We start from the raw sequence: 27,618 nt of genomic DNA, 5'->3' as shown, positions 1-27,618 counted from the left end.
TTTATTTTTTTCTTAGTTTATCTACATAAGCAGGACTTATATTACAGCTGAGGCAAGTTTAGTATTGTATTGAGATTCCAGAAGCTTAATTTCCTTTGAAAAAATTGGTGACCTTATTTCCTTCTAATGAGTTATAAAAAACAAACCCAGACTAGGATAGAAAGGTAAATCCTGCAACACATTACATTAAATGAAACAGCAATGAAACAGAAACCTGTACGTAAAATACACAGTAACTTGTGAAATATTGCAATAACATAGAGACAAACACTGTGACAGACTGGTGGCCTGTCCAGGGCTTACACTGACTCTCTCCCTATGATAGCTGGGATAGGATGCAGCTCTCCCCAAGACCCTGAATTGGATGGGCAGAAGAAAATGAATGGATGGATGGATGGTTAGAAACACTAGCTCACTTCATACAATTATCTTCCTCCAACCATTTTTCCCCAACATTTCCAGCATTTCTAACCAATATTTTGTCACATATTCAGTTCAACCCATTCCTGCTCTGGCTTATTATCTGGAGAAACGCTTTGCCTTAAAAGTCCTAACGTTGTCCTAACAAAAAAGAGTTAACACTTATTGATCCATGAGAGAAATTCAAACTACAGCCTGAATCTTTGGTACTGAGGCATGACTTTGAGTATTAACTGAGCTTGTGAAGGTCAAACCTCCATGCGATGGTTTTTTTAAATGAACGAGACAATGAACAGCCTGTAAAGCGTAAAGTGTTTTCCTGGATTTTCTTCATGCTTTTCTTTTCTTTATTAGAAAATCGGTTGCTGAAGAAGCTAAATGTCTATTGATTTTTTTTTTAAGGCACATGTTGTCAGATGGTTGACTCCTGGATGTTATATGAGGCTCTAAGACGAGCTGAAATGAAAAAAAGAACTCCAATCTAATGGACAGCTGATGGCCTTTAATCACTTTCCACTCATCCCGACTCGTCTGGAACTTGTGGCACTGCTCACTCAGTGTCATGCATTGCACTGCATTTGTTTTTCTCACTGAGTTCATAAAATACAGCCAAAGTTTTTCCTGCGAAAAGTTTGTTTTACAAGGTTTTTCAGATTATGTATGTGTCAATTTGCCCAGGTAACGAGATAAGATTAGACATTTTTAAAAGTGAAGAATATCAAATGTGGGTGAAAGGCTGTTTTGCAGAGAAAGGAGTAGAAGAAGAACAAAACAGAGAAGAGATGAGAAGCTTCCAGAGGACACAGAGAATGAGTCATCCCGGCATCACGAACTGCCAAAACCGAACCACACCATCTACTTTCAGTGACTTCCTTTCTGCACAAATCTTCCAACTGTCCACCCACAGTATTTTCTTCCCCCCTGCAGGAGTTTCATATATTCATTTTCTTTTAATTAGATTGAGGGTTGCTGACAAAGCCATTCATTTTTCATTCAGAGACTCTTAATGCATGAACTCAAATTGATTCAAAAATATATATATACAGTTAGGTCCCTAAGTATTTGAACAATTACACAATTTTTTTTAATTTGGCCTCTGTGCGCCACCACAGTGGAATTTAAATCAACCAATCAATGTGTGATTGAAGAGCAGGCTTTAATTCACAGGGTTTAATAAAAGTGTTGCAATTGTTGAGGGATTATAGCTAATTCGATACAGAGACCCCAACTTCAGAGGCTTAAAAGCAGTTACATGGCCTGTTTGTCGTCATTCCATGATGGAACAGGCATATAGAAGATCCGGAGCTGACTCTGAATGTGTTGTACTGGCGTTTGGTACCTGTCTTACTCTCCTTCATGTTTAATTTTGGGAGAATATGTGATGTCAAAATCAGCATGATCTCCTCGGCTTTCTCTTTCAAATTCAAAACAAGGAAGACATGAGGATAAAGATGAAATGGCAGTGAAGAGTGTTTCTCTTACGTCCCACCATCTAGTGGCTGTAGGATAATGTGACAAAGTTAGAACAGACAGGTGGACGATCGGAAAATGCCAATTCCAAATCCAGATGGCTGGCACTGCTGAGAGAGCAATGGAGAAAAAGCTTCTAAACAACGACTGTGGGCTGGCAACTTACCAGGATGTGAACTTTGATTATAGCAACTAGGGGAAGTTTGCAACTGCTTAAGTTAGGCTACAAAATTAAAAATAGAAAAAAGGAATAATGTGTAGATTCATAGGCTCATAGGCAAGTGTTCCAAACCGGATTCACACAAACACAAACTAACACAAACAAAGAGACACTTGAAGAGAAGTATGTGCAGGCACTAGAGCACACAAGCTCAATTAAATGTAGCACGGTGTTAATTAGCCAGGTATTTTAATTACAAATGTTCAAACACACAAATTTATGTGTACCCACTCTCATGTCACATCGCCCAAATGGAGACTTGCGGGTATGTTTGGTCTCAGTCTGTTCAAAGTCATCTTTGATCCTTCTGCCACATGTTACACAAAACTTCAAACAGGCCAGGTAGAATTAAGCCTTTAAGTTATGTGGCAAAGTGGAAGGAGGCCAAGTTCTCTTCCATTATACAGCAGAGAGCTGAGATATTCACTCTAGCTGATACAGCCTGATCTCATTTTCCATTAGCTTTTATTGGCCGCCTCGTCTAAATCCATTTGTGGGAGATAACATGCATTCCTATTGTCTTTTATGGCTATACACTTTTTTCCAGCTCTGAAAGATATTAATCTATTTCATGTGTTTCTGCCTTATATTATTGTATTACTTTACACAACGCTGAGAGAGCGAGATCACAGGTAAATACTAAAATGGAGAGTGGAAGAATGGAGAACATGGCGAGGTAGAAAAAGAGGCAATCACTTGTACATCACACATGACCGGGATGAATAAAATCCCCATCCAGTTAAAAGAGGCCTCTCCATCTGCTTCTTCTTGAGTCAGCACTGACCTTTAACCCCCAGTTTAATGATAAAACCACCTCTTCTCTATGATGCAAGTGTGCACAACAATACAAATGACTGGAATGCAACTGAAAGCACACACAGCAGATGTGGAGAAAGAACTTCACATCCAGCCAAAAGTGTTGTTTTGCTACTCTTCACCAGTTAAAATAGAGCTTTGTATCAGTTTGCATCAGCACAGAAAGCAGAGGCAAGTCTCTAACCGTGGGTCATTGTCCCTCTTAGCAACATTTCCTGGGATGTGTCATTTTCTTGTTTACCTTAAGATCCATCTTCACCGGTCCGGGGATAAAGACTGTTTTGCCCTCAGCAGAAATTAATGCAATTGCGGTTCAACCGAGGTCAGTTGTGCAATTTTCAACCCTTGCAAAAAAAGGTGCAAAGTCAGCCTTTAATTACATTCATCCTTGATTTCATGCTGCTGTTCACAGTCGCTCCTTTCCCCCCCCCCAAAGATGAATTACCCACTCAGAGATAAACTCCTAACACCTGACCCCGCACACACGAACACGCGCACATATATAGTTGTGTGTTGTTTTGAATATATAGCTGTTTTAATGCACCAACCACCACCAACAGTTGGCTTACAAACTGCACAAACAAGAGAAATAAATAAATACCCCACTGATCTTTCTTAATCAACGTATGGTGCTGGAAGACAAATTCCACTTATGCGCTAAACAGTGAGTCATCTGAAAAACAATTCTGGATGTCCCCAGCTGTAATCAATCCTCTTTAAAAGTGAAGAAAACAAAATGTACACAATGTGGCAAGAAAACTGACTTTTGGCAATATTTTTCTTTAATTTACTTTAGGCTTGTTTCTGACTCCAGGCAAATATTTCACCAGTTAGGTCTGCTGATAATGAAAAATATTTCTACTGAGTGCTCTTCATCAATGACAAAGGTCTATTACTCTCTCTATATGTTTCTGTACGTAAAATCTGAATCTGGGTCCATGGAGGACACTGCAGTGATGGCTGACACATTTCCTGCATCCTCATTCCCTCACTATGAGGATTAATGAAGCCCTAATAGGCCCTCTCATTAGTCTGGATGGTCATTGACTACACTGCAAAAACCTGGAGATGCTTTAACAGTTCTATACCGTTGGGCATTATATAAATAAAAGCGTAGAGTAAGCCCAATATGCAAAATGCAAAAGCTATTTGGTCCTGTCCCATAGGGGCTGTCAGTTCAAAGGTGACGTCTGTCTGTGATGTGACGTAAAAAGGTTCAAACATGCCCTCAATTCACAACAGCTACTACCCAGGAGTCATTAGAGCGGACAGACATAAATCATTCTTTTGACATGTGCGGTGTGAACCCGTATGATCTCAGGAACCACAGCATTCACGTGGCCACACAAGAACCCGACAGACAAAACTGTGCGAACACAATGAAGCCTGGTTTAATGATGCTAAATGACTAGTATTAATCGTGCTTCTCTGTCTATGTAGTAATTATCAACACATTAATCAGCAGCATGTCTGCCAGCAGGAAGTGGGCATGCCAGACAGAGCACAGGACAGAGAAGAATGAGTGAGAGGTACAAGAGGTTCAAGCCACTCAGATCTATTAAGAGCAGTTATTTAGACTCAGATTTGTGGTAATTGGGGCTTCTGGGTATTATGAGTAATAAACAATGGTCTACTCGCCATTTGTCACAATGCTCAATACAGAGCTTAGATTGTTAGGTTTTAAAGGCGCGGATGCTTGCCGTCATATAACTGTAACTGAACAATAAATGTCCAGATGAAATGTCCTTAAGAAGGTAAAGAGGCGGTTTATCAACTTGAATAGACTAACGTTATCCACAGCCAATAGGTTTCTGCAGCACATGGTGCTGAATGCATTTAGTTTGAAGTGGTTCAATGATATTCAGATGTAACATCAATGTCCACAGAGTAAACAGAAAGATGGTAACAGAGACGAACAAAAGAGGAAAGAAACAAAGGCATACCTGCTTGAGTGAGTAGCAGATTTTTCAACCTAATGGTTTATGAAAAGTTGAATGACTCTGTGAATGTGGAGAGGTAGGTGATGACAGCTCTAAATCAAATCCTCCTGCCTTACCTCTGTATTAAGAGTGTCCTTCACCCTCATCTGGCTATTTAAAGCAACTAAATCCAACACTTACTGGTCTTTGCTCAGGCAAGTAGCACACATCTGAGGACACAGACATTAGCATGCGTGCGCAGGTACAGTTGTAGGTGTTTGCATTGGCATTTGGCGACAGCTGTTTCCCAGCTGTGCATTCTCTCGCTCAATTTCCGCTCTCGTCACTTTTTTTCTTTTGAGGCAAGTTGCTCATTCGCTGAGCAAACAAACTCGATTTGCCTCGCGAAAATGGTTTCACTAAAAGTGCACGGCAATTGATATTAATCTCTACTTAGAAATTCAAAAAGGCGACATAATGAGAATGACGGCAGTAACATCAGATAATTGGGACAGGAGCAGCCTAATGGCAGCACAATGGTGGCACTGTCGTTAATTTCGCTCTCATTAATACTGGAGCCCCGAGCAGGAGGCACTTAAGAGGAATCAAACAGCTTGCTGGGGTGGATGTGTGAATGGGGTGAGCGGGGTGGGGAGGTGGGGCTTTGATAGCATCAAAGTCAGGAAAAGTTCAGCCAAAAAAAACCCAAACAACAACAACAAAACTCTTTTGATTAAGATAAAAATATATAAGTTTAAACCTCTGTGCCTCATGCACAGAGGCAGAGAGGCCTCTGTGCATGAGGTACAAGGAAAACATTTATAACACACAGCAACACAAAGTACACTGCAACACAGCAGTTCATAGACACATCTACGCTACATCGTTTACATGAGTTCCCCTATATCTAAATACATCGTGGTTAAAAAAAAAAGCTTTCATGCATTTGATTCCTCCAGGCCATCAGGGCATCACAGGCTGAGTATGCCTGAGCCTTACTCTGGTGAATGTGATTACAGTAGCTTTGGCAGAGACCTTGTGTAAGCTGTCAATCAACATCAGTCTTTCCCTGACAGAAAGCGAGCCTGCAGTAACACAGTCACTCAGAGTAAAGTAATGCAAGTTGCTATGCTCTGTAAGGAGAGGAGGGGAGCAAAGCCCTGAGGTAGAACCTTGCCTGGCTAGAATTTGTTGGATAATTTTAACCTTTCCTTTTTGTATCTTCTCTTTTTATTTCCATCTTTTATTCCCACAGGAACTTTAGCATTTCTTGAATTTATTAATCTCAAAAAGAATACTGAAAAAAAAAGTTTTAAGGATGGTCTCGGGCTGACAAAGACGTCTATCTGAAAGACATGAGCACTTTTAAACTCACAGAAGTCCGTTTAGTGCAAACAGGGAATACTTTCTTTGAAGCCACAACAATTACAACTGCTTGCAAATCAGTCCGCTACATTTCTTAGTTCATGAAGTTCAACAAAACTAGAAAATGTTTTGACCTTCATTATTTTTCTTTCTTTCTTACTTTTACTGTATATTGATGGGATATTTACGCCGAAAGACTATTTGGTAAATGTTGTGATAAAATGCAAAATGTGTCTGCTCTTGACATAAATCTTAGTAAGTTAGTTTTGCTCCTCTAGGGAACTTGCATAAATAAATAATATTTGCAAATAACATATCTTCAGATTATTTTTTTTTTAATTTATAATGTTTTTCTTTAATTAGGAAGAAGGCTTTTTTATGTTTCTCGAAAACAAAGTGTTTACTGCAAGACAAGTAATTACAGCAGATTTATTTTTTTATACATTTACTTGCCTTTTTATTTCTTAGCTGTGACAATGCCAAACGGAAACTGTGATTTGTCTTTCAGGCTGATTGTTTAACCAAGGTAATCAGGAGGCATTTTTTTTTTACCACTGTGAGCAAAATATGCCAACCGCACTGTATAAACAATGAGTCATCTCTAAATTATATGACATCTAAGGATGCACATCGTTAACAACCACTGATAGACAACATATTATGATAAGTGGGATTTTCACTTTGTGTTTAAAAGAAAACAATGATATTCACTTGTCAAAGGCCATTAGACACATTGTTTGCAATATAAATGTGTGATAGAGGAAAGGGCAAAGAAATATGAAAACAATAAAATCGTACCACTTCCTTCGTTTTGAACTCCAACCAAGAGAATTGAAAACAGACCGGGGCTGTAACATGCAAGTATGTTAAAAGCTCTGTCCATCTTCCTTCCTCTGTCTTCCCTTTACACAGAAGACAAAGCATCACATAAATAATCCCACTGGACTCAATTAGGTAAATAAAATATGCGACTTTAATGCCCTGCCCATGAGCGCCCAAATATCGTCCCAATGAACACCATATTATTACCGCTGTGTGAGTATGTGCAGGTGCGCCTGTTTATATTCACAGCCTTCTGTCTTGGGATCTGCCCACAAAGCTCCCTGAGCAGTAGTGTGTGCTTGATAATTAGCATGAAATTCATCACTTCTGCGAACAAACGACTGGCTGGCACAGAGGGCTGCCTCGGGAAGGGATGAATGCTGTGAGTGACTATCATTTTCTACCTGTATTCAGCGATGACTAATGCAATGCCTGAATTTTTTTTTTTTTTAATGTGTAAGTACAAGGTAATAACCAGAACACGCAGAAGACAGAGCAGTAAGGACCTTGTCCTACAGAACGAGCTAATATATATGCCAGAAATAACATGAAGATGAGACTTGGGGTTGGTTAGCATGGTTGGTTAAACCATGTTATGTAAATGGGAGAGAAAAAGACCAAATGATTCAATTTTGTTTTTAAACCTTTACAAATTCCCATAACCTGAGTCCAAATAACAAATCAACACTAACCGTGATATCCTAACTGGGTGCATACATACAAAATACATGCTAGATGTAAACTGTATACACACCCAAAAATATTTATGGCCAAAATATTAAATGCTAACTTTAAGTAATTAATCAAATGAAATTTGTTCCACAAATAAATGTCAAATGTTCAGTTTAATGGAATCTGGTCAAATTAAATGTTAAATTACACAATTAGCCAATAGCTTCTATATTATCATGTATTTAGATTGTTACATTTTCAGTCTTATTTGAAGCATCAAGATTTTTTTTTTTATGAAATTTATGAGAGGAATATAAACAGCTAAAAAAAAGGTTATATTATACTAAAATTGTTAAGATATACCATACAGTGCTGTATTTAAAGCTCTTTCCAACATGTTGTTGGTGATGCTTACTGTAACTAGACAGTCCAACAGCTCAGTTACTGTTATTATCTGTATTAGCCACATTTGCAGCTAATGTATTTTGATATTGAAAGGTTTTTACTTTGCCTTTGTTTCTTTTTAATGCAACATGAAGAGCAAATAAGCATTGTATGTGTTACAGTCTGATGTCAGCATGGACACTTACACACAGCTTTATTCAAACAGATGTGGCTTGCAATGTGATGCTACATACATTAATGGCCCTTGTAGCCCACACACAAAAACTACACACAGTTATCAGGTTTTTCATGGTCTCGTGTATTCTCACAAGTCTTTTGAATTTCCTTCTCCCGTTTGAATCATCAAATAGGAAAAGGAAATTTTACTCGACCGATTTTCATTTTCCTTTTTGTGGTAATCGGAGTGAAACAACAAATGGATTGGAGCTCCATAAACTCTATTTGACCTTGGTCTGATTTGGATACCCTGTGGCCATTTAGCCAAAAAAGTAGATTCTGATCATCTGGATATAGCGTTTTCAGCGGGAGAAACGTCTCATCATCGTTCAAGAGACTCCTTTGGTCTATAGCACATCCTTATTGCTTGTCCCCCCCACCCCTTCCGTACTAGTGCCAGTATTTGCTGTCCTGTGTCTCTGCATCTCTACAGTGGCTCCCTCTCTTTCCTTGCACCTTTGATGTGAGGACCACAGCTAAAGCCTGAGCTACAGTAATCTCCTGTGGGGTTTTCTGAGCCCTAACCAGGCCAAGGTTTGGAATTGAGAACTTGGCACAGGGGCAAAAGAAAAAAAAAAAGGACGAATATTGACAGAATATTAGAGCACAAAATGCATCATCAATTCCCTTTTAATGTGCTGCAGATAATGTGCTGCGGCGGCTTAATTTTTAAGGATTCTTTTTAAAAAATGGGTCACAAACTAGCTATATCTTAAAAACTATGCAGCAGAGATTCAAGACAGATCACTAACAAAGCTGTACTTATCCCATTAAAATGACAAAGCTTCCAGTTTGATAATATTTCAAGATTAAAAAAAAAAAATCACAAAAGCATACATTTGTTAAACAAAGACGCCAGTAACCACGCAACCTGATAGGTAAGCGTGACAGTAAATACAGCTTTTAGAAGCATTAATGACATCAAATCTAACAGAAAAGCTAATACAGCATAGAAAACAGAAAGGCTTAGGGCACACTAATTACGGATTTTGGACAGTAAGCGTGCCATCGAGCACAAACTGTCGGATGGGGAAAAGATATACAACTCTCATACAGTAGTGTAATATCTGCTTTAATGAACTGGGACAGAAAAGAACAAAAGGAAAAAGACTGGAAGAATCCCAAAGTGGAACTAAACCCTTTGCTAATTTGGCACCAGTTTATATACGACCAGCATCTACAGGAGCAAATGGCCACAGAGACCTCAGGGCTTTCAGAGTTCTTGGAGAATTACCATGTAGCACTACTGAACCACAGAGGCAGTCCGGATAGGCAGGTGATAGACGTGAAAAACAGTTGTTACAATGAGTGACAGCCTAATAGTTGATATTTTATTCTCAAAATTCTGCCCAGATAGCAAAGTCTCACAGATAATGACTTCTAGGAAGAGGAGTTTGTTAAAGTCACAAAGTTCTTTTATGCAGCAAGAATCCATTATGCTTATTAATTTACTTTCAAAAAAAGGATAATAATCATAATTCTTACTGTAACTGTTAAAGCCCTCAAATGCCACAAGCTGTCAATAAGAAAAGAATCTGGGCTGAAAAGTCTAAAGTAGAAAATCCATCAAATAAAATGTCCATTAACAAGTGCAACACATTCATAATAAACTTAAATTAGCCATAAAAGCTCGAGGTGCCATTGTAGCTTTAAAAATTGCACCAAATAACAATGCCTTTCTTTCTTTTTGTCAACACTGAGAACATAGCTCATCGTCTATGGCAGCTAATTTTCCTCCTGCTCGTTGAGAATTTATTTTCTCTTTGACAGTAAAACGACTTACAGGAATCTCAGGCGTGTTACACTTACAGAAGTCTTTCAGAAAAGATTTTTTTTAAGGTTTGCTACAATCTTGTAATCTCAAAAGTAAACTTCTTAATAATATTACAATTTCAAGCTGAAGTTAGAGTATCAGGTCAAGAACCTTTTAGACCCCAGCATGTTCTTACATTTGTACGTACTGTTTTAGAACCGTAGCTACAAAAAAACACCCAAACAAGTAACTTTGTGAAAAACAAAGAGTCAATACCCCCATTCCCTTACTAATGGCTTTTATAATAGCCAAAGAAAAGTCAGATTGCTCTCAAAGCAACACTGTTTATCTATTCTAATGGTGCCATTCATGGCACATTAAAAGGGGTAATTTTTCTTGTTGTTTTTGAAAAGAAAATACTAAATTATCGCTCTGAGTTAAAGCTCTATTAACAACATGAAGGCTTTAAGCAAATGCACTTTGGATAAAACGAGAGGAAAAAAAGCACAAGCAAATTTGTCAAAGAACAGAATTCAAATAGAATACTTAAATTCCAGTATTATGAGGTACGGCATACTTCAGTTCAGCCATCATTTAATTTACGCTGAAAAGAGATTTCATAACCATGGAAATGAATCAAAAGGTTTCTTCACATATTGTAGGTAATTACCCTACAGCTGAGTGCACCGCCAACACTGGGACTAATTATGAATACAATGGATGTAATGCAAGAGAACCAACACCAATTTATACTGACCAAGTAATTTCACAACATGCCCTTCTTAGCTCCAGAAGAATGCCAGTAATAGCTGCCTTTGGATAACGTGCCCTTCATTTTCGTGCACGTGATGCAGGAACTCGTCAGGATTGTAGGTCTTAAAACTTAATTAACCCTTCAGCTCTGGCACTGGTCACCAAGCAAACATACACAACACACAAGGGAATGAAGTTATTATTATTAAAGTTAAAACATATATATATATATATATATATATGCAATCCATTACATGTATCCCTATAAACCAATAGGTCATACTCCATTATGTCAGCAGCAGCATTAAGAGCAGTGCAAACAGGTCTCAGGTCATCCGGATGCAGGCCTGCAGCCGTGCCCACATCCGTTGCCTTACCATGCCAACACTGTAAACTGATCACCAGTTGTTTATTAAGGCATATGCACAGGAAAAATGGCTGAATGTTTATACACGCATTTTCATGTTGAGCCACAATATAGCCTCCACAGCTGGCCCTCTGTCAAAGGATCAGCTTTATCCCTGATCCATATCATCCATGCAAACAGCGCACTAATTAGCCATGCTAAGACAAATCACACTGTTTTTTCCTGGTTCACTGGCCACAGCACCTTCTGTAATCCTCTGTTATCACACAGTTGGGGAGGATAGTGCAGCTAATAATACTGTGATATTAGCAACACTGATCTGCAAGTGATAGAGCGAGACAGCACTCAGCGTTAATTCTGTCTGCACGAGGCCCCAGACCAGACTAATCCCTGTTTTAATTATTATTTTTTTCTTCCTTTGTACTCTTCCCAACCCTCATCAATGTTCTCTAATCAGACCATCTAATTAAAAAACAGGAAGGGTGGCAAACAGGCACCCTCAGTGTCAAAAAAGACGAAAGGGTGTGATGTCAGTGGTAAATGAGCTGCACGTGTTGGCACGGGCGTGAAGCTGATCGCTTGTCCAACAAGACACCAGAGAGAGCAAACACCACCCTTGGCGTGTCTGTGTGCATACGTCCGATTAAAAAGCCAACACCTAGAAAAGCAGATCACCTAAAGAATGAAACTGTTTTTGATGTTTGATGACTAAAAATTAAAAAATTCTGATGTTAAAAATGAACTTGCTTACAAACTCCTGCCACCCAGGGGCGCATTATATTACAGCTTACTCGAGATAACGTTTATTTATTTATTTTGGATGTCTTTCTGTCACTGCTTCTGTCTCATCTCGTCTGTGAGGAGAGTGGGATTAAGAAAGATTGCAGTGCTGTGGGATCAATATGATCCAGACACCTCTCTGGCACTCTCCAAAAATCTCTACCAAGCAAAAAGCCACTTACAGAAGGAGTCTAGTGGATCATATAACCACTGTGCTGTTTGAGCTTTTACTTCACCTCTAAAAAGGAACAACTGCATTTGCAATGAGTTTAATTGGTTATTTAAAAAAACACATCCATCTGCTTTAAATGGTTCATACCATACGCGCAACCATTCACACTGCTGTAGAATAAAAAACTTCAAAATCATGTCACCAGTTTTCCATGTACGGGTTCGACAGTGCAGCTTAGACTTTCCTACGGTGAATTTCAACACTGCCTGTCACCTTTTGCCTCCCCACGTTTATTGATGCAGTTGGGAAGAGATTTTATGGAGGCTCACGGCCGTGCAGCCTGTAATTGCCGGTCAAGGCACGTTCACCAGAGTTCATAAAGGTTCCTCTGTAAATATATTCAGGTTGGCCTAATGTCACCTCATACAAAAAGACAGGCTCTGTCTGATGAATGGGAAGAGGACGGGTATTTCATTGCCACACAAACACACCCCACAGTAGCACCAGACGAGTGAATTCATACCGACTGTACAAACTCCGGCATACACACATGCAACCTGTCCTGCTGTCCCAAAGAAGATTAAGATATATTACACTCCAAACCACTGAGCATGCCCTTGCTTTATTTCACCTTGCAGGTTCCCTCATTTTCCTCTCCTGATCCTTCTTTTCTTCTTTCATTACCAGCCACTAATGCGAGCTTTCCAAGCCTAAAATGCAGGGATATTTAGCCATGAGTCTCAAATTGTGTAGAACAAGACCTTCACTATGTGAGTAATACTGTCCTCTGAGGTGAGAATGACTAAGCCCTAAAAGCTAGTGCATCAACTCAGGAGTCCAGAGTGGGTTAGCTTTAAAGCTACTTACTGTTATTTTTAGAGATTTTAGTCAAATGTACTGTTTTCAATTATGAAATTATAATACTAAATACTAAATACAAGCACTTATTCACAGACATAAGATCACTCCACTACTATCGACACAATGGTGCTTAATTCAATGAAAGCAAGCAGAGTTGGTTAAAAAAAATATATAAACTATTAAGATACACATTATAAAATGCAGTTTTTTGCCTTTCTTGTTTACTATATTTCCATTTATGGAAAAACTGGGGATGTCACAAAGACAGAAGGGATGTGTTGCTGTTGAGCAATGACCCAGATCAGACAATGACATGTCCGTCCACTCTGGGGATGCTCAGGGACCAGATGTTCTGCTGTTACTGCATCAGGGTCACACTGCAAACAAAGATATTTTTTTTATTCCTCTTTCTTGTCATAGCAACAACCAATTATATGTTAAATAACTATAATAATTAATTGAATTGTATTAATGTTGATCAGATGCTAAGTTCTTACTAAGTTCTTTGTCCTTTTTCACTTGTGTCTGGTTTGGATGTTTAAATTTAGCTTAACAAATTACTAATCATAGGTGTCTCTGAGTGGCCAGTAATACGATCACCTCATATAAACATCACTATAAGACAACAAGACCTTTTATGCTCAAGGGCTTTATCCTGAGCACAAATTCACAGTTTCAGACTAAATCCTGGACTACTTTCAAGCACTTGTGGAACATGCAGTGCAGCAGAACCATTTCAAGTGCATGTGTATGCAGTTACACACAGCATCAAACAATCGGGCCTAATGGAATGACTTTGCTGTACTCATCCTTGCAGTCCTGCTTTTACAATTTAAAATGAAACTCCATTTTCCTCTGTGACAGACCACTGACTGCAGCACTTTTGGCCAATTGATTTCATACATTGCTCTCCTCTTCCCACTACTTCTTCCTTTTGTTTTATCGGAGCTAATTACTGTGATTGATTAATTGACCGAAGTGACACCCCTTACAGCTCTGTCACACCCAGTGCTGCGCCAATCATACTTGGAGAAAGTTAAAGGAATAACAACCTTTTTCTAGGTTGTCCTGAGAAATTGCCGTTATTTTTATTTCACTTTTCCTTTTGTTAACTGCTTAAAAAAAAGGAAGGGAGAGCAGAAATATACAATGTGCCACCAGCTGAAATTCAAATTAATTCAACTTTATTTAAATAGTCCCAAATCACAACAACAGTCACCTCGAGGTGCTTTATATTGTGAGGTAAAGATCCTGCAATTAATATCAAAACAGTGGAAAGAAAGAACTATCTTTTATCTGGAGAAACATTCAGCAGAACCAGGGTTAGGGTTAACTGATCCTACACTAACTATATGCTTTATTTTAAAAAAAGGAAAAATTTAAGGCTGATCTTTTTAGGGAGGGTTTCTATCTCCCAGATCTGGCAGCTTGTTCCACAGAAGAGGTGCCTGATTGGGATTCATCTGTATGTTGCAGGTATGTGCTCATGGACCTCAAACATCAGGGTGCTCAGACGCCCAAGGGTACAAAACCCTAGCAGAGAACAATGGTGTTGACCAAAAGCCATCAATATAAATTTCCATACAGCGTCTTTTGATCACACCACAACAAAAGAGCCTCTGAAGTAAACCATCCTTCTTAAGGTTATCTGCACTTGACCCAGGACGTGATTTAAAGGATCAAAGCAAGCTGTGGATGAAGCATCAGTAGAAGCTGCAGATCAAACATGAGCGTAAAACAATTAGTTTCACAGGGGTGACAGATGATGAAAGACAGAAAACAAGAGCATCATTGTGGTTTTGACCATACTGATAGATGACCTTTCTCTGTTAATATAATTAGTTAAATAATTAGAAAGGAAGAAGGAAGACAGACGTGACTGTTAAGCAAAGACGATGAAAAGCTTCGGGGATTACAACTAAAAAACTGTCAAAAAAAAAAAACTTGGATAAGAGGATTATTTCAAAAATATGTTTTGTTATTGTCATAAATGCACTACTGCAGTGATGCGGACAGTACTTTAGTATTCAAGTTCTCCCTTGAAGCCGCGATGGAAGAGGTGTTTATTAAAGTTATTTCTGAAATATTTTTGGCATAAATGAAATGATATATCTTTAAAAAGACATCCAGTCCATTTGGAGGCCCAGGGTGCCAGTGTTTGTAACTTAAATATGCCTCTGTGTACAAATTACAAGCCATTAGTGCATCTATGTGATTACTAAAAGCAACATATTGGATCCCAACGGTGCAGTGCTTGGTAAAAACAACTAAAAAGACACCCAGTCAGGGCAGAGTGATCTGCCACATTACCTCCAACCTCTGTGTGCTCTCTGTTGTCACTGGGATGGGGGTGAGGTAACACATGGCTACACATGCTTACACAGACACTGCTGCACCGGCTGCTCCGGTTTACATGGAATATTGACTAATAAGCTGCTGCACCTGCTGTTTTTAAAACATAACACGGATGATCAATGACAATTAAAGCTGCATATTAGTCACCAATCTTCATGTGTGCTGAGGTGTAATTTTGCCAGTGGAACGGAAATAGTCACCTTGAGAAAACACAGGTATGCACATGCAAGCCAGGGAGGTTGATAGAATCCATGGCTGAGCTTTTCTTTGTTTTGTTTTTTGTTAACCTTACTCTCTGCACTCAAACATACCCTCTCCTCTCCAGCTCTTAGCCTGAGCAATGTGACAGAGTGAGTAACACGGTGCAGAGTGCTGGGGTGAGCCAATCTGCAGCATGGCACCAGGTGTTGGAGATAATGTTCAGCTGGAGAATTTCTTGGCGGGTGGCACAAACTTCATCATAAATGCTGCTTTGATCAATGGCACGTTGCAGATTGAGTCCTCAACCAAGTGCTGCTGCTCATAAATCTGAACTCCGGCAAACTTTGAAGGCCCACAGTGGCGCGACTGGCAACAAGAGCTATTGATCCAATGGTCAAGCAAAGGCTAATAAGCAAAACTGTGCTTGAGTGTAGAAAGCTAAAAAAAAAAAAAAAGCTAGAAAAGAAGTACACAATGGGAGCTCAGACATTCAGGAACAAGCAGAGCTAAGATTTTGACAACTGGTAGGCAAAAAATAAAGTTTAAAGGCAGACACAGCTAAGGTCTGGAGGTTAACAAAGAAACCATGTGTGTGTAAGATAGAAAGAAACTGAGATACAGCTGCTGCTAAATAAGAGGGCGTGACATTTGTAGACAGATAGCGCATCTTTTCATTGCCTCTGATGTGAGATCCTTGAGGTGTCAGGGCATCATAACCATTAGCCCTGAGGTATTTTTCATTTTAGTCCCATAAGCTTTTAAATGAAAAAGTTTACAAGAGTGCAGTTGTGGGACTTTAGTTATGCAGACAAGCCTTTCCAATAGAACATAAATCCACATCCAAAAGTGATGCATTATATATTACTTGTTACTTAATGCATGGCGTTAATTATTCCCTGGAGAAATGAATTTGTTAAACCACTGGTTACATTACTTTTGCATTACTCTGTAACTTGGTGTGAGATACATTGCCATATAGCCATTTAGCAGTATAAACCTCAGGCAACAGTCCCACACACTGACATAAATCCTGATCCTAATGAAGACAAAAAAAAAAAAATCTCCCCTTTGGTATTTAAATATTAACACAAAACTGACAGCAACGCTGAAAACCAGCCCAAAGAGCACTTAACGGTGCTCGGCAGCAATTCTACTGGAGAAGCGTGAATGCTGTAAAGCTATAAGCCTGACCATCACTACTGCTTTTGTTACCTGTTGAAGATCAGGCTCTTTCTACTTGGCTGAGCTCGGTATGCACGAAGCTGTTAAATCTCTCTTCTTTATTAGCCCAGGAAGTAGATCGTGTTCATCTGGACTTTACGTTTTTAGTGGGAGAAATGTTTTCATTTTTCAAGAAATGAGCTTTCTACATGTGACATTTTCTTACCATCATGATTAAGCACACATCAAGATGCTTTGTGTTAGCATGTGATGTTGCAGAAACTGTTTTGCAGCAGTTGCTTCTGTCCTGGGGGAAATTTGCACTTTGTGATCACATTCTTGTCCCTAGCAAAAAGCTGTGGACAGCTCTACCATCTTTTTACTCCGTCCACATGGTCAGTTAAGTGATTATAGCACAAGTGTGCAGAAAAAAGGCAAAGAGAAAAACAGTAAAAGCCAATAGTCAAAGGAGCTTGCAAAGAAAAGCGTCTGGACTTCTTTAAGTTGCTTGAAGACCCACACCCAGTTTCACACCTTTCACACCTTGGCTCAGGCAGTTTCACACCTTGGCTCAGGCGATTAGAGGATCATCAGGGGGTCCTTTTGTCCCTCTGTGGGGGGTTACTCCCACTAGGTTTATATCTGGGACTCTCCACCATTTGACCTTAGAACTGAAGAAGCTTCTCGGATGAGAGGTGAAACGTCTTCAAGCAACTTAAAGAAGTCCAGACGCTTTTCTTTGCAAGCTCCTTTGACTACGATGACCTGGATGACCGAGAACCTTCACAGACAATAAAAGCCAATACTTGTCTACAGTAACCTGTGTTTCAAAGGCAAATCTTTCCATATGGTACGGGTAGCAAGCTTAACTCTTGAAAACTTGCCATATCTATCACTTTCTACCCATTTTCCTGAGCTTACTTTTATCTTAGATGATCTGTACGCGGGATTTCCGATAACAGCCCCGGTTACTGGATTTCAGTTGACAAATTAGACCATTAAAATCAGCCATTAAAATGCCTTACAGTAACAACACAGTTACGAGACATAATGTCTGAGAAACAAAGACACTGAGACACTGAGAGGGAAAGTTGTACCAGTGTGACATGACCTGCCTAGCGATTTGGTGATTTATGGATAAAGCTCCGAAGCAAAACGTTTGCTTTACTACAGCAGCCGGTTTTGTGCAAAAACAGGCCCGAGCATAGGAAACGGATAAGAAATGTATTTAACATTCACAATGAGAAAAAGCGCCCACTCAACCGTGACACAGTACACATATTTATGCAAAATGCCCCTCCATACGCTGCAAATGACCTGTATTCAGATGCTGGAAATCGCTGTCTGTGTGCCCAAATGTACATATAATTGTGTTTTAAAGCAAAGCATGAGTGCGTAATCACCTTTTCTTGCACTGTCAGTCAAACGCTGTTCACCGGAGAAGCCGCACAATCACTCACTTCCACACACACTCTCGCCGTGACCGTTTTATAACATAAAAAAATAGCAGCTTTGCAGAGGAGTCCCAGTGGGAGGGTGTGACTAATGAATGTGTTTTCCTCATGGCGAACAGCAGTTGGCATGTTCATGACACATCTGCATACGGTAACAACTCTCACAGCTGTAATACAACATGCACATGACTGTATACAAAGCAGGAAAATGATCATCTTGAGTAAAAAAGCTGAGTTTAGGAAATCTCACGAGCCCTGACATGGAAAAAAAAAACAAGTTTCCCACTGTCTTTTATAGAAGGAGAAGAAAGAAGCATTTATCTCCACAAAAACGAAACACACTCATTTCTCTGGAAACAAAAGAAAAACAGCCCCCGGACTTAGAAAGCTTTTCCAAAGACCACTCATTCACTCACTCACTCACTCTCAGGTGAGTCAACCTAACAGCCAATCAATATATCCAGTGTTCTGCACTCCTCTCCGGCAACTCTTTATCTCTTTCTGCCTCTCTCGTACACACACGGACGCGCTCCCATCGCCAGGTTGGGACAGGTTGACACAAATCAGCACGCCGGGGATAATCCATAGGCTGGCTAAATGTCAGCGTCTCAATTCCATAAAGGCGTGGAGTTAAAACAGACACGAGAAAGCAGAAGGTTACCTAGAGGGATCAAAACTCAATGGGTTCTCAGATCTCCAAACAGGAAGAAATAAGTTGCATTTTCCCAGGGAGCAATGTGTTGTCAGAGATGGATGCATAAAGAAAGAAAAAAAAATCACCTGGGAAACAGAAAGAGTTTGCAAAAGTTACCAAGATAGAAAAGAAAAAGATGATTTAAGTTTTTGTTTGGAAACACTTTCTTTAAAATGGTGCAATCGCTTAACTGTGATGTGGCATTTTTTTACATAATCTTTTTTTGTAGAACCGAGGGAATAAAGCCAATATTCAGACTTCTTTCAAGTACAGATTTAGGCACTTTATACTCTCTATTTACAGTATTCAAGCTGCTGTGGGAGTTCCTTTCAACATCTCAAGAGAGCACTGCTGGTAGATGAAAATGTATTATAGTGCTTTGAAAAACAATTGAGCACCTAAGAAAATTACAAGTCAAATAGCTGTGAGTTCCACTTAGTAGCTAGTGGGCAAATGAGGATCTGGCAATTGGTTAGCATCGGGCATTATTTACATTGCCTCAAAGTGGATGGTGATGGGGAAGAAAATCAATGTGGATGCAAACAGTGTAATAGCAGAGTAATGTGTTCCCCTGGGCAAGCAACAGTGAAGAAGTCCTGTCAGGGTACCGCTGAGCAGAGGCAGAATTCACCTAATTCACTTGCCATTTTTACCAGGCCTTTCCCACTGCCACATTCAATCCACATGCACATCTCAGCTTGTGGAGCTGGTGTTCAGAGCTGTCTTTTTCTGCCGCCTCTTCAGAATGCTAATTCTGTGGAACCGCCAATTAAAGTGCAGGATGGTAGAGATCGCATCCTATCAAGATCACATTCAGATATTCACAGAGGTGACGTCCTTGTTGGTGAATGATGGTGTTAATTGTGATTCGTTCTCTCCCTTTACCAACACATATACAAACAAACGTGAGCGCAACAAAGAAACTCAGAACATGCAAGCTTGACTTGCTTTAGTTTAAAATGCTGTGGATCGATCTGGGAAGCATGGTTTTGACCACGATCTCTTGGCCCTTCTTTTTTGTGTCAGATCAATGAACCTGTCAGTCAGGTATCAATCAATAAAGTTCAGACAGATTCCCACATATTGAACAACGGCCGCAATCGGATAGAGGGAGACCGACATCACCCACTCAAGAACAAGAAAGCGTTCTAGTCATTTGCAAATACCAGTAATTTATAGTGATATATTTCTTAAAGCCAATGGAAAGCAATACAAGATTAAAAAATGTAAAAAAAACCAAACAAAAACAAGTATTCCCATATTAGCGACATGACCCTTTGGAGCTAAACTGTAAACCATAAGATCTGAAATACAGAAACAGCTTTTAAGCTTAGCAGCTGTGTACACACCAGTGTGATGAAATCAGAGAGCGTATTTGCATGATGAGGAAGAGAGAGAGAGCGCATCATCAACCGTCAAGCCCCACTGAGTTGAAGGTTCACTGATCCATTCATTCACTGAGAGCAGAAAGGCTTTAGGTCAGCGTCATCAAACAGCCAAGCCTGACCTCTCTAATTGGCCACCAGCTGAGTTTTCAATCCTTGCACCCATCTCTCAACTTCACGTCCACCCTCTTCTTCAAAGGTCCTGCCCTTCCTTTCACACGTCATCACTAGTGTCTGCTCATTCCTTTACTGCTGTACCATAGCATCCCTCTTTTGCCCTCACCAATCAGCCACAACATTAATAATAATCTTTGTCCTCTTCTTGGAGAGTTGTTGAGAAAGAAGCGTTGAGCTTCACACAAACACACAAGGTTACAACCCTCTTCTCAAATCATCCCTGAAAGGGGTTTTTTTGGCCAGGCACATTAAGGAAAACCACTGCCATGAGGATGCACAATGTTTAGGTTGGTGCCCAAGCTAAATTAAAATGAATTCCAAGACCAAAGGTTTACAAGCAGAACAATGCCCTGAGCATCACATCGCCTCCTACGGTTTATCTTCTTCTCATATTGTATCCTGCTGCTATCTTTTCCCTAAGTAAACCAGCACCCAGCTGCTCACATTATGTAGCAGAAAATGCAATTCATAAGACCGGGCCACATTCTTCCATAGTAATACTCGCTGTGATTCACTTCACTTTCTCCACATCCTTAGTACTCCCTGCTCACTACCTCGACACATTGGAGGTAAAGTGGGCTGATGAGTTTTTAAAAATGAGAAAAAATAGCCAAAACTTTTACAAATCAGTGGTACAGTATGTGGGTAACACTTAAGCTAGCGAAACAGGAGAAAAAAAGCGAAACAATAGATGCAAGCCAGCTTGTCTGCATCGTGTCCTCTGTCTCTTGTACTTCCTTTTCCTTCCAATGTGCATGATCAACTGTGACTTGCAGTATCCATCACTTGCCAAAGCCCTTCTGCCTCCTCTCTAGTGACTTACTCCCTTCTGCTCTTCCTTGTTCTTTAAGACAGCAAAGCCATGCTGCAGGTGCACTACCATAGACGCCACTGGCAACAACTGCCACAAAGATGACACAGCCAGTAGAGAACTGGGCGCTTCCCCATGACAACATAGAGCAAATCAAAGTCTAGGACAAGAAGCTGATGACATCGTAAAATATGCAAAAGAAGCACAGTCAGGCGGCGGTCTGTGGGAGCCCAGGAAGCGATCAGCTCTCCACTGGCCAAGCAAAGATTCAAAGAGACTTTAATATCAGACTACTAGGCAGAATTTTTTCAGTTCTAAGACCGCTCAGAGTCAATCAAGTTCTTCTTGGGAAGTATTTTTGCTTAACTACTAAGCGAATGAGTGAAACCGACATGAGGTTTCCTGGGGCCCTCTCACTCTGAGATGACTTCTCATATATTCTTTCTGAACCTGTTTCCCTTATCAACAGTCTTTTTTCCCTCCTCTCTGTCTCTCAGAGCCTGTGTCTCAAGTGTTAAATAGCTCAGCCAGTGCTACCCCTTGTCCTTTCCTGCCAACTGCCTGTGGCTCTAACTCCAAAGTCTTCTGTCTTTCTTTTTTTTATCTGAGCTGTCTGTCTCCGACACGATCCTGAAACTAAACCTGCATTTTTATATTATATCCGAAACAAAGGCAGCATGGCAGATTTTCCTGATGCATAAAAATGCATCTACCTGTATTCAACCAATATATAAATATATATTTGTTTTTCAAGCTAAGCTTGGCTATGTGTGGTCTCGGAAGGCACAAAACACCGGTGTGTATGTGTGAAAGAATACATCTGTTTGCAACAAATCTTTAAGCGGCAGTGAAAATATATTAAAGTGTAGCTGAAAGTGTGAATGCTTTAGCGTGCATGACCGTTTGTGCTCACGCGGGCTTCTCTCTGTTTCCGCGAGAATGGGGGTGAAACAACACTTTACGGCTGGCGGTGGTAATCGAGCTCTCTAATTACTTCCTGAGCTGAGAGAGTTGTCAGAGAGAGGAGGAGCTGCCACAGATGGTGAGAGACCCACGCTGACGCCAGGACATCCTATCTCTTCATCATTAGAGCCGAGCATGTGTGTTTGTGCGAGACTGAGTAATCGAGAGAATGAGTGCGAGCGTGTGACCATGATTGAGTGTTCAAATTACACTTTAGAACCAGAGACCATATGATATGCCCAGGCTGAGTTTGTAATATAAAAGCTAGGTGCTGCCTATCAAACAAATTACTGTTATCGCCCTATTTCATTTTGAAGCTAGTACCAGCTATGATCCAGCTCCACCAGACCTACATACAGTAACACCGATCCACTTCCAACCATACTTCACCACACTCATTCGACCACCTGAAAAAAAAGCCTGCATGCCTGTGGTGCATTACCTCTCCCCCCTTCTCAGCTCTCTCCCCAGATAAATGCCGCAAGCTGACTACTCACCATTGCGAAGAACCTTCAGTGCCGCTGACCTCCAACAGGTCATAATCATCCTCCAGCTGAAAGTCAGAAAAAACCAGGGCAATGGTGTCTCCTGGCTCAGCCAGCACAGTCCAGGTGCAGTCGGCATTGTTGTTATATTCAGATGGGTAATTGGGAGTAGTTATCACCCCACTCTGGCCCCGCAGTGTCCCTCCACATCCGTCATCCGCTGCAGAGAGAAACAGAGTTGTGAAAGAATTAATATCAGAAGAAAAATCTTTGCAAAACAAAAATAATCACAGACACGTGAGTGTGAGGCGTACCGATCGCTGAATGTGTACAGAGGGGTTGCGCAGATAGATAATGGTGGTGGGGATTAACGTTGGTCGACGTGTTCGGCAACAACTCGTCACTCAAGGTGATTTTTATATAGTTTCCCTACGTTGGTAGTAAAATGATAGCATTATTATGAGGTTGATAATAAATGAAATCTGCCTTGGTATAGTGTCACACCACACCCTCACACCCACATATAACCAGTACTTGCAACACAAGTTTATTCAAGGACTTACATGACCTTTAGAGTTATTGTGTGTTTGTGTGTGTGTTCGGAACAGTTACCTTGATCCATCGTAATCATCAAATGATTAAAAACAGGAGGACATTTGTGACTGCTGATTTGATTTTTTAAATCAAAGCGTAATGTGACTGTGCGTGTGCAGGCACGTTCATTTATTTCGTCTCCTTAACTTTGTTTGTTTTTTCCCCACGGTTCTCCACTGTGTGTGGGAACCGCAATTGAAGAGTGCAGGAGTGACAGGTGAGATATTTTACACAGGAAGGACAAAACAAACTGGCAAGAAACTGGTAAGGACAAAAAATGCTTTGATCTCATACTCTTTTAGCTGTTCAGCTGATATCCATCCACTTATGTTAACTAAGCTAAATCTATCAGGTATGAAAGTCAGCATCAAAATGTTACTTCATACTGAAAGTGTGAAACAAACTCCTAATTTGCATGTTTGTCTTTCATTCATGCCTTATTTTTTTTGTGTTTGGGAACACACATTGTGCGTCATGGAGGGTGGATAGTACTACCCCAGGGGTGCATGTCAGCCTTCCATGCTGCCCACACCAATGCTATTGGTAATCAGAGATGCCACAAAGAGATATGAGGAGTCAGGAAACCCTAGTGTACAGACAACTGGCAAGCAGCTGGCGAGCGAGGTAAGTTAAACGCTAATAAACAAACTGCAGCTTAACTGCAGTCAAAGGTCACGTTTGACTGTTGAAGCTATCATAATAAAATTTGATGGGGTAGTTTCTGGCTTACACAAAATGAGTTCATATTGACAAAAATCCCTCTCAAACATGGTTAAAGCCTTTTGAAAATGGATGCTATTTATATATTTTTATTCTCCTATCAGGGTCTTGGAAACAAACTTTTCCAATGACAACAATTATATGATTTATTTCAACATCTTCCAAAATTATATTCTATAACTTTTTTAGTCCATTTCTTTGGAAAAGAACCTAGGCGGTACCGTAAACTTTCCACCTGTTAGGAATACTCTTCATGTAAGAAGAGAACTTTTAATTAAGGATTTTCCAGTATACTGATTGATACATTGATCCCTACTTTTAAGTTTTTGGAGCTTTCTGAAGAAAGGCTAATAGGACAAGAAAACATCAGCACACAGATGAAAACATCTGTAGATGTCTCAGTTTCCATGACACCAAACAAACAAACTATCTTGAAACTGTTTTGAGAAAAGAGGTTGTTGACCAGCATCATAAAACTGTTTCAATTCATTTTTTAAAAATTCCTACAATCAGTCGACCCCCTGTGAATGAGTGCTTGGCAACAGTAGGAAGGAAAAACTCCCTTTTAACAGGAAGAAACCTCCAGCTGAACAACACTCAAGGAGAGGCAGCCATCTGCCACAACCCATCAGAGGTGAGGTACACTGGGGGTTACTCGCCACTTTTAACATAGAGAGTGAAAAGTGATAAGCCAAGAAACGCTCAGTGCGTCATGGAAAGCCCCCAGCAGCCTAATATATACCATAAGAACCACAAGTAAGCCTGCAGTCTGAGAGCAAAGTGTTCTGTCGGGGTGATGTGGTGCTTTGGATAAAGTCTTCAATAAGATGGGGCTTGATTATTTAAGAACGATGACGTGAAGATTTTAAATTTGACTCTGGATTTAACACGGAACCACTGACCAGCAACAGATATGGCTTCCTAGCCTTATTTATTGCAATTTACAGTAACAATAATAATAATATTTTTTCCTCTTTTTTTACATTTTATTTATTTTTTGGCTACACATTATCTTTCTGCCGCAGGCTCAATTGCATATTTCCAAGCTCAGAAGCATGAAATTGTGTAGTGAGTTACAGCATATTGTTCCTTTGTCTGCAATTTTTGCCATAGGCCAGAGAGAAAGAAGTCATAGGATTTCAAAATGCCCTACAGTGCTCTTACAGTCGTCAGGAAGCGGGGAAAGCAGCATGATGCAACTTAATGCAACATGGGGGGAAGTGATTAAATTCTGATTAATTCAGATTTGTGTTAATCAAAGCAACTCTTTCCCGCCTCAACGGTGCTTTAAGGAGATCATTAAATAATAACGCATGCATTTAAAATGTTGCCAGGTTAACTCCCCATGCCAGCTTCTGATATGTTCATTACAGCTGTGAACAATGCAGCATGTGACACTGCCTGAAATACAGCCTTCTTTCATTTATAGATCAGTTCACAAATCTGTGAACAGAGGGGACACGTCAAAAGAAGTTTTGAACGACACTTCCACAGTACTTGTGAAGGGTGTGTGTGTATGCGTGCATGTGTGAGTGTCTCTGAGGACATATCTGCATCACCGCGGAGTGGGATTCATTATATCGAGTGGCCAACTAGCTGTGTGTGGCGGTAAAGAAGGGAGGAGGAGATCAAAAGTGTCTGGCCCTGTCTATCATCCACTCTACCTGTCACCACCACACTCCCCCTGAGGGAGGGCAGGAGAGTGTACGGGCGAGTGGAAACCTGTGAGGTGTGAACCTCAATAGAAGGGAAACTACGACAGAAGGGGGAAAAGAAGGGGATGAAGAGGATGACAGGTGACATGCGAGGCTGGGTAAGGGAAAAGTGCAGGAGGAGAGTGGACGATGAAGAGAGAAGAGAGGCGCATGGCGGGAGGGGCGAGAGGTGATCGTTGCAGTTGGAGTGACAGGAAGTAGAATGCAGACAGAAAAAAGGATGAGGAAGTGCATTGATATTCCACACAGGACTGTTTCTTCACACTTGAAGGGAAGTCTCCGACTCCTCACTCTTGCCTTCACCTTGACTTTTCCCCGTCACTCTCTGAATTTTCGCAGCCGGCACCGGCCGATGCAAGCACTGTACGACAACGGAGCCAAAGCGGGTTGTACCCACAGAGTATATGAAGCCAAAGCCCCCTCCCCAAAAAACTTCTGAACCGTTCAGTATGTGAGGTGTGCAGAAACTTATTTAATTTTTTTCTTCAGTCAATTGTAGATGTCAGACTGCTTCCCACGGTTGAACAGTGCATTTTTCAGCCTGTCACTTAGGATGTCATGGTTCTCTATTAAATGTTAGGAGCTGCTTCGATTGCTCTGAGAGTCATGGCTAGATATAAGACATAAGCATGACTGATGCATGCAAGCTATAAAAACACATTAGTGTTTAATATGCATCCAGAAATCAATCCTTATATAAGACCAGCAGAAATCATGAAAGCTATATCTGGGACTTTCTAATTTCATGTGACTGACTACAACTAAAAGTCAGAGTGTCTTTGCAATAAGCAGGATAATGGATGCGTACACACCAAACATAAAAAGTTATGTCAGTGTGATGCTGCAGGTATGTGCACTGACATTTAGAACTTGTCAGAAGTAAGCTTATTTCTGGAAAGATATGCAGCAAAAAAAAAAAATAGCAAGAGAGATGAGGCGTGGGTCTGAGCACAGAAAAGCTCAGAAAAGGGCGACAGTGGAGATGGAAAGGGTGTTAAAATCTGAATAAAAGGCTGATGTTAAATCCTTTATAAGCGTACTCGTATGATAAGCAATGACATTTCTCACAGCTAAAGAAAAAAACAAATTGGGCACAAGACAGGAAATGTAAAACATTATCTGTGTCATCAACGGCTGGCTTATCATCTTTGGCCCGACAGTGCTGGCACGTTGGTCCTCTCCTGTGTCCAGAATGGTGACTGTGCCAAAATGTTTTCTCTGCTCCCAAAGTACAGTGCAAGTTCTGCTCTAGCACATATGGGCAGGCTCTATAATTGGAGTGACATTAACAATACACTTATGCATTATGAAGGAGCACTCAGGTGTACACGTTGACTTTTATGTGGCACCAGGAGACCTCAATTAATCACAGGGGAAATTGCCAGTTTCTAAAACTTGTTGGCATGTAATTTCTGCTGAAAAGGTGACATAATCACATCCTTGAGTGCTTGAGTGATTTTTTTTCCCCCCCAGGATGGAGCCTTGGTGGGAATGGGGTGAGGAGATTGACAAAGCTGAATTGGGGTCTAAACAGAAATTCTCTAGGAAGCAAACAGAAATGAAAGAGGGGACAAAGTTATCGTCAAGAAAATATAAATTACAAAGAACCGTGATTTTGAAATGCATGCAAAATAATCTCCCATTTTGATGTGGAGAAAAGGCATGTGCATGTGCCTGCGTGTGATAGGGAGGGTGGGGGGACTGTGCTGGCGCGTGGTGCCCAGCCATGTGTGCTCCTATGTGGGCTTCCTGACTCCCGGCATGGCTGCAGATGGCATAGAGTCTCAGCGGTCTGCTCAGCAGGCGCACTGACACAAACCGTTGGCCACACGGACACAGTGACACACACACACACACACACACACACACACACACACACACACACACACACA

The 27,618-nt window shown here is 40.5% G+C and overlaps 1 protein-coding gene across 2 annotated transcripts in view; it reads right to left on the bottom strand.

Moving 5' to 3' along the window:
- Positions 1-27,618, bottom strand: part of csmd2 (CUB and Sushi multiple domains 2) — a 263,474-nt gene that overhangs the window by 153,306 nt on the left and 82,550 nt on the right. For both annotated transcript variants that reach the window (XM_042226362.1, XM_014338052.2), the window contains one exon: positions 22,710-22,917. In XM_042226362.1, the coding sequence (XP_042082296.1) occupies positions 22,710-22,917 (208 nt within the window). The remainder of the gene's footprint in view (positions 1-22,709; positions 22,918-27,618) is intronic.

This window comes from Haplochromis burtoni, unplaced genomic scaffold (assembly GCF_018398535.1).
Source record: "Haplochromis burtoni strain Fernald_Lab_line unplaced genomic scaffold, NCSU_Asbu1 Contig_208, whole genome shotgun sequence".
Classification (NCBI taxonomy): Eukaryota; Metazoa; Chordata; class Actinopteri; order Cichliformes; family Cichlidae; genus Haplochromis; species Haplochromis burtoni.
This window is presented reverse-complemented; position numbering and strand designations above follow the sequence as displayed.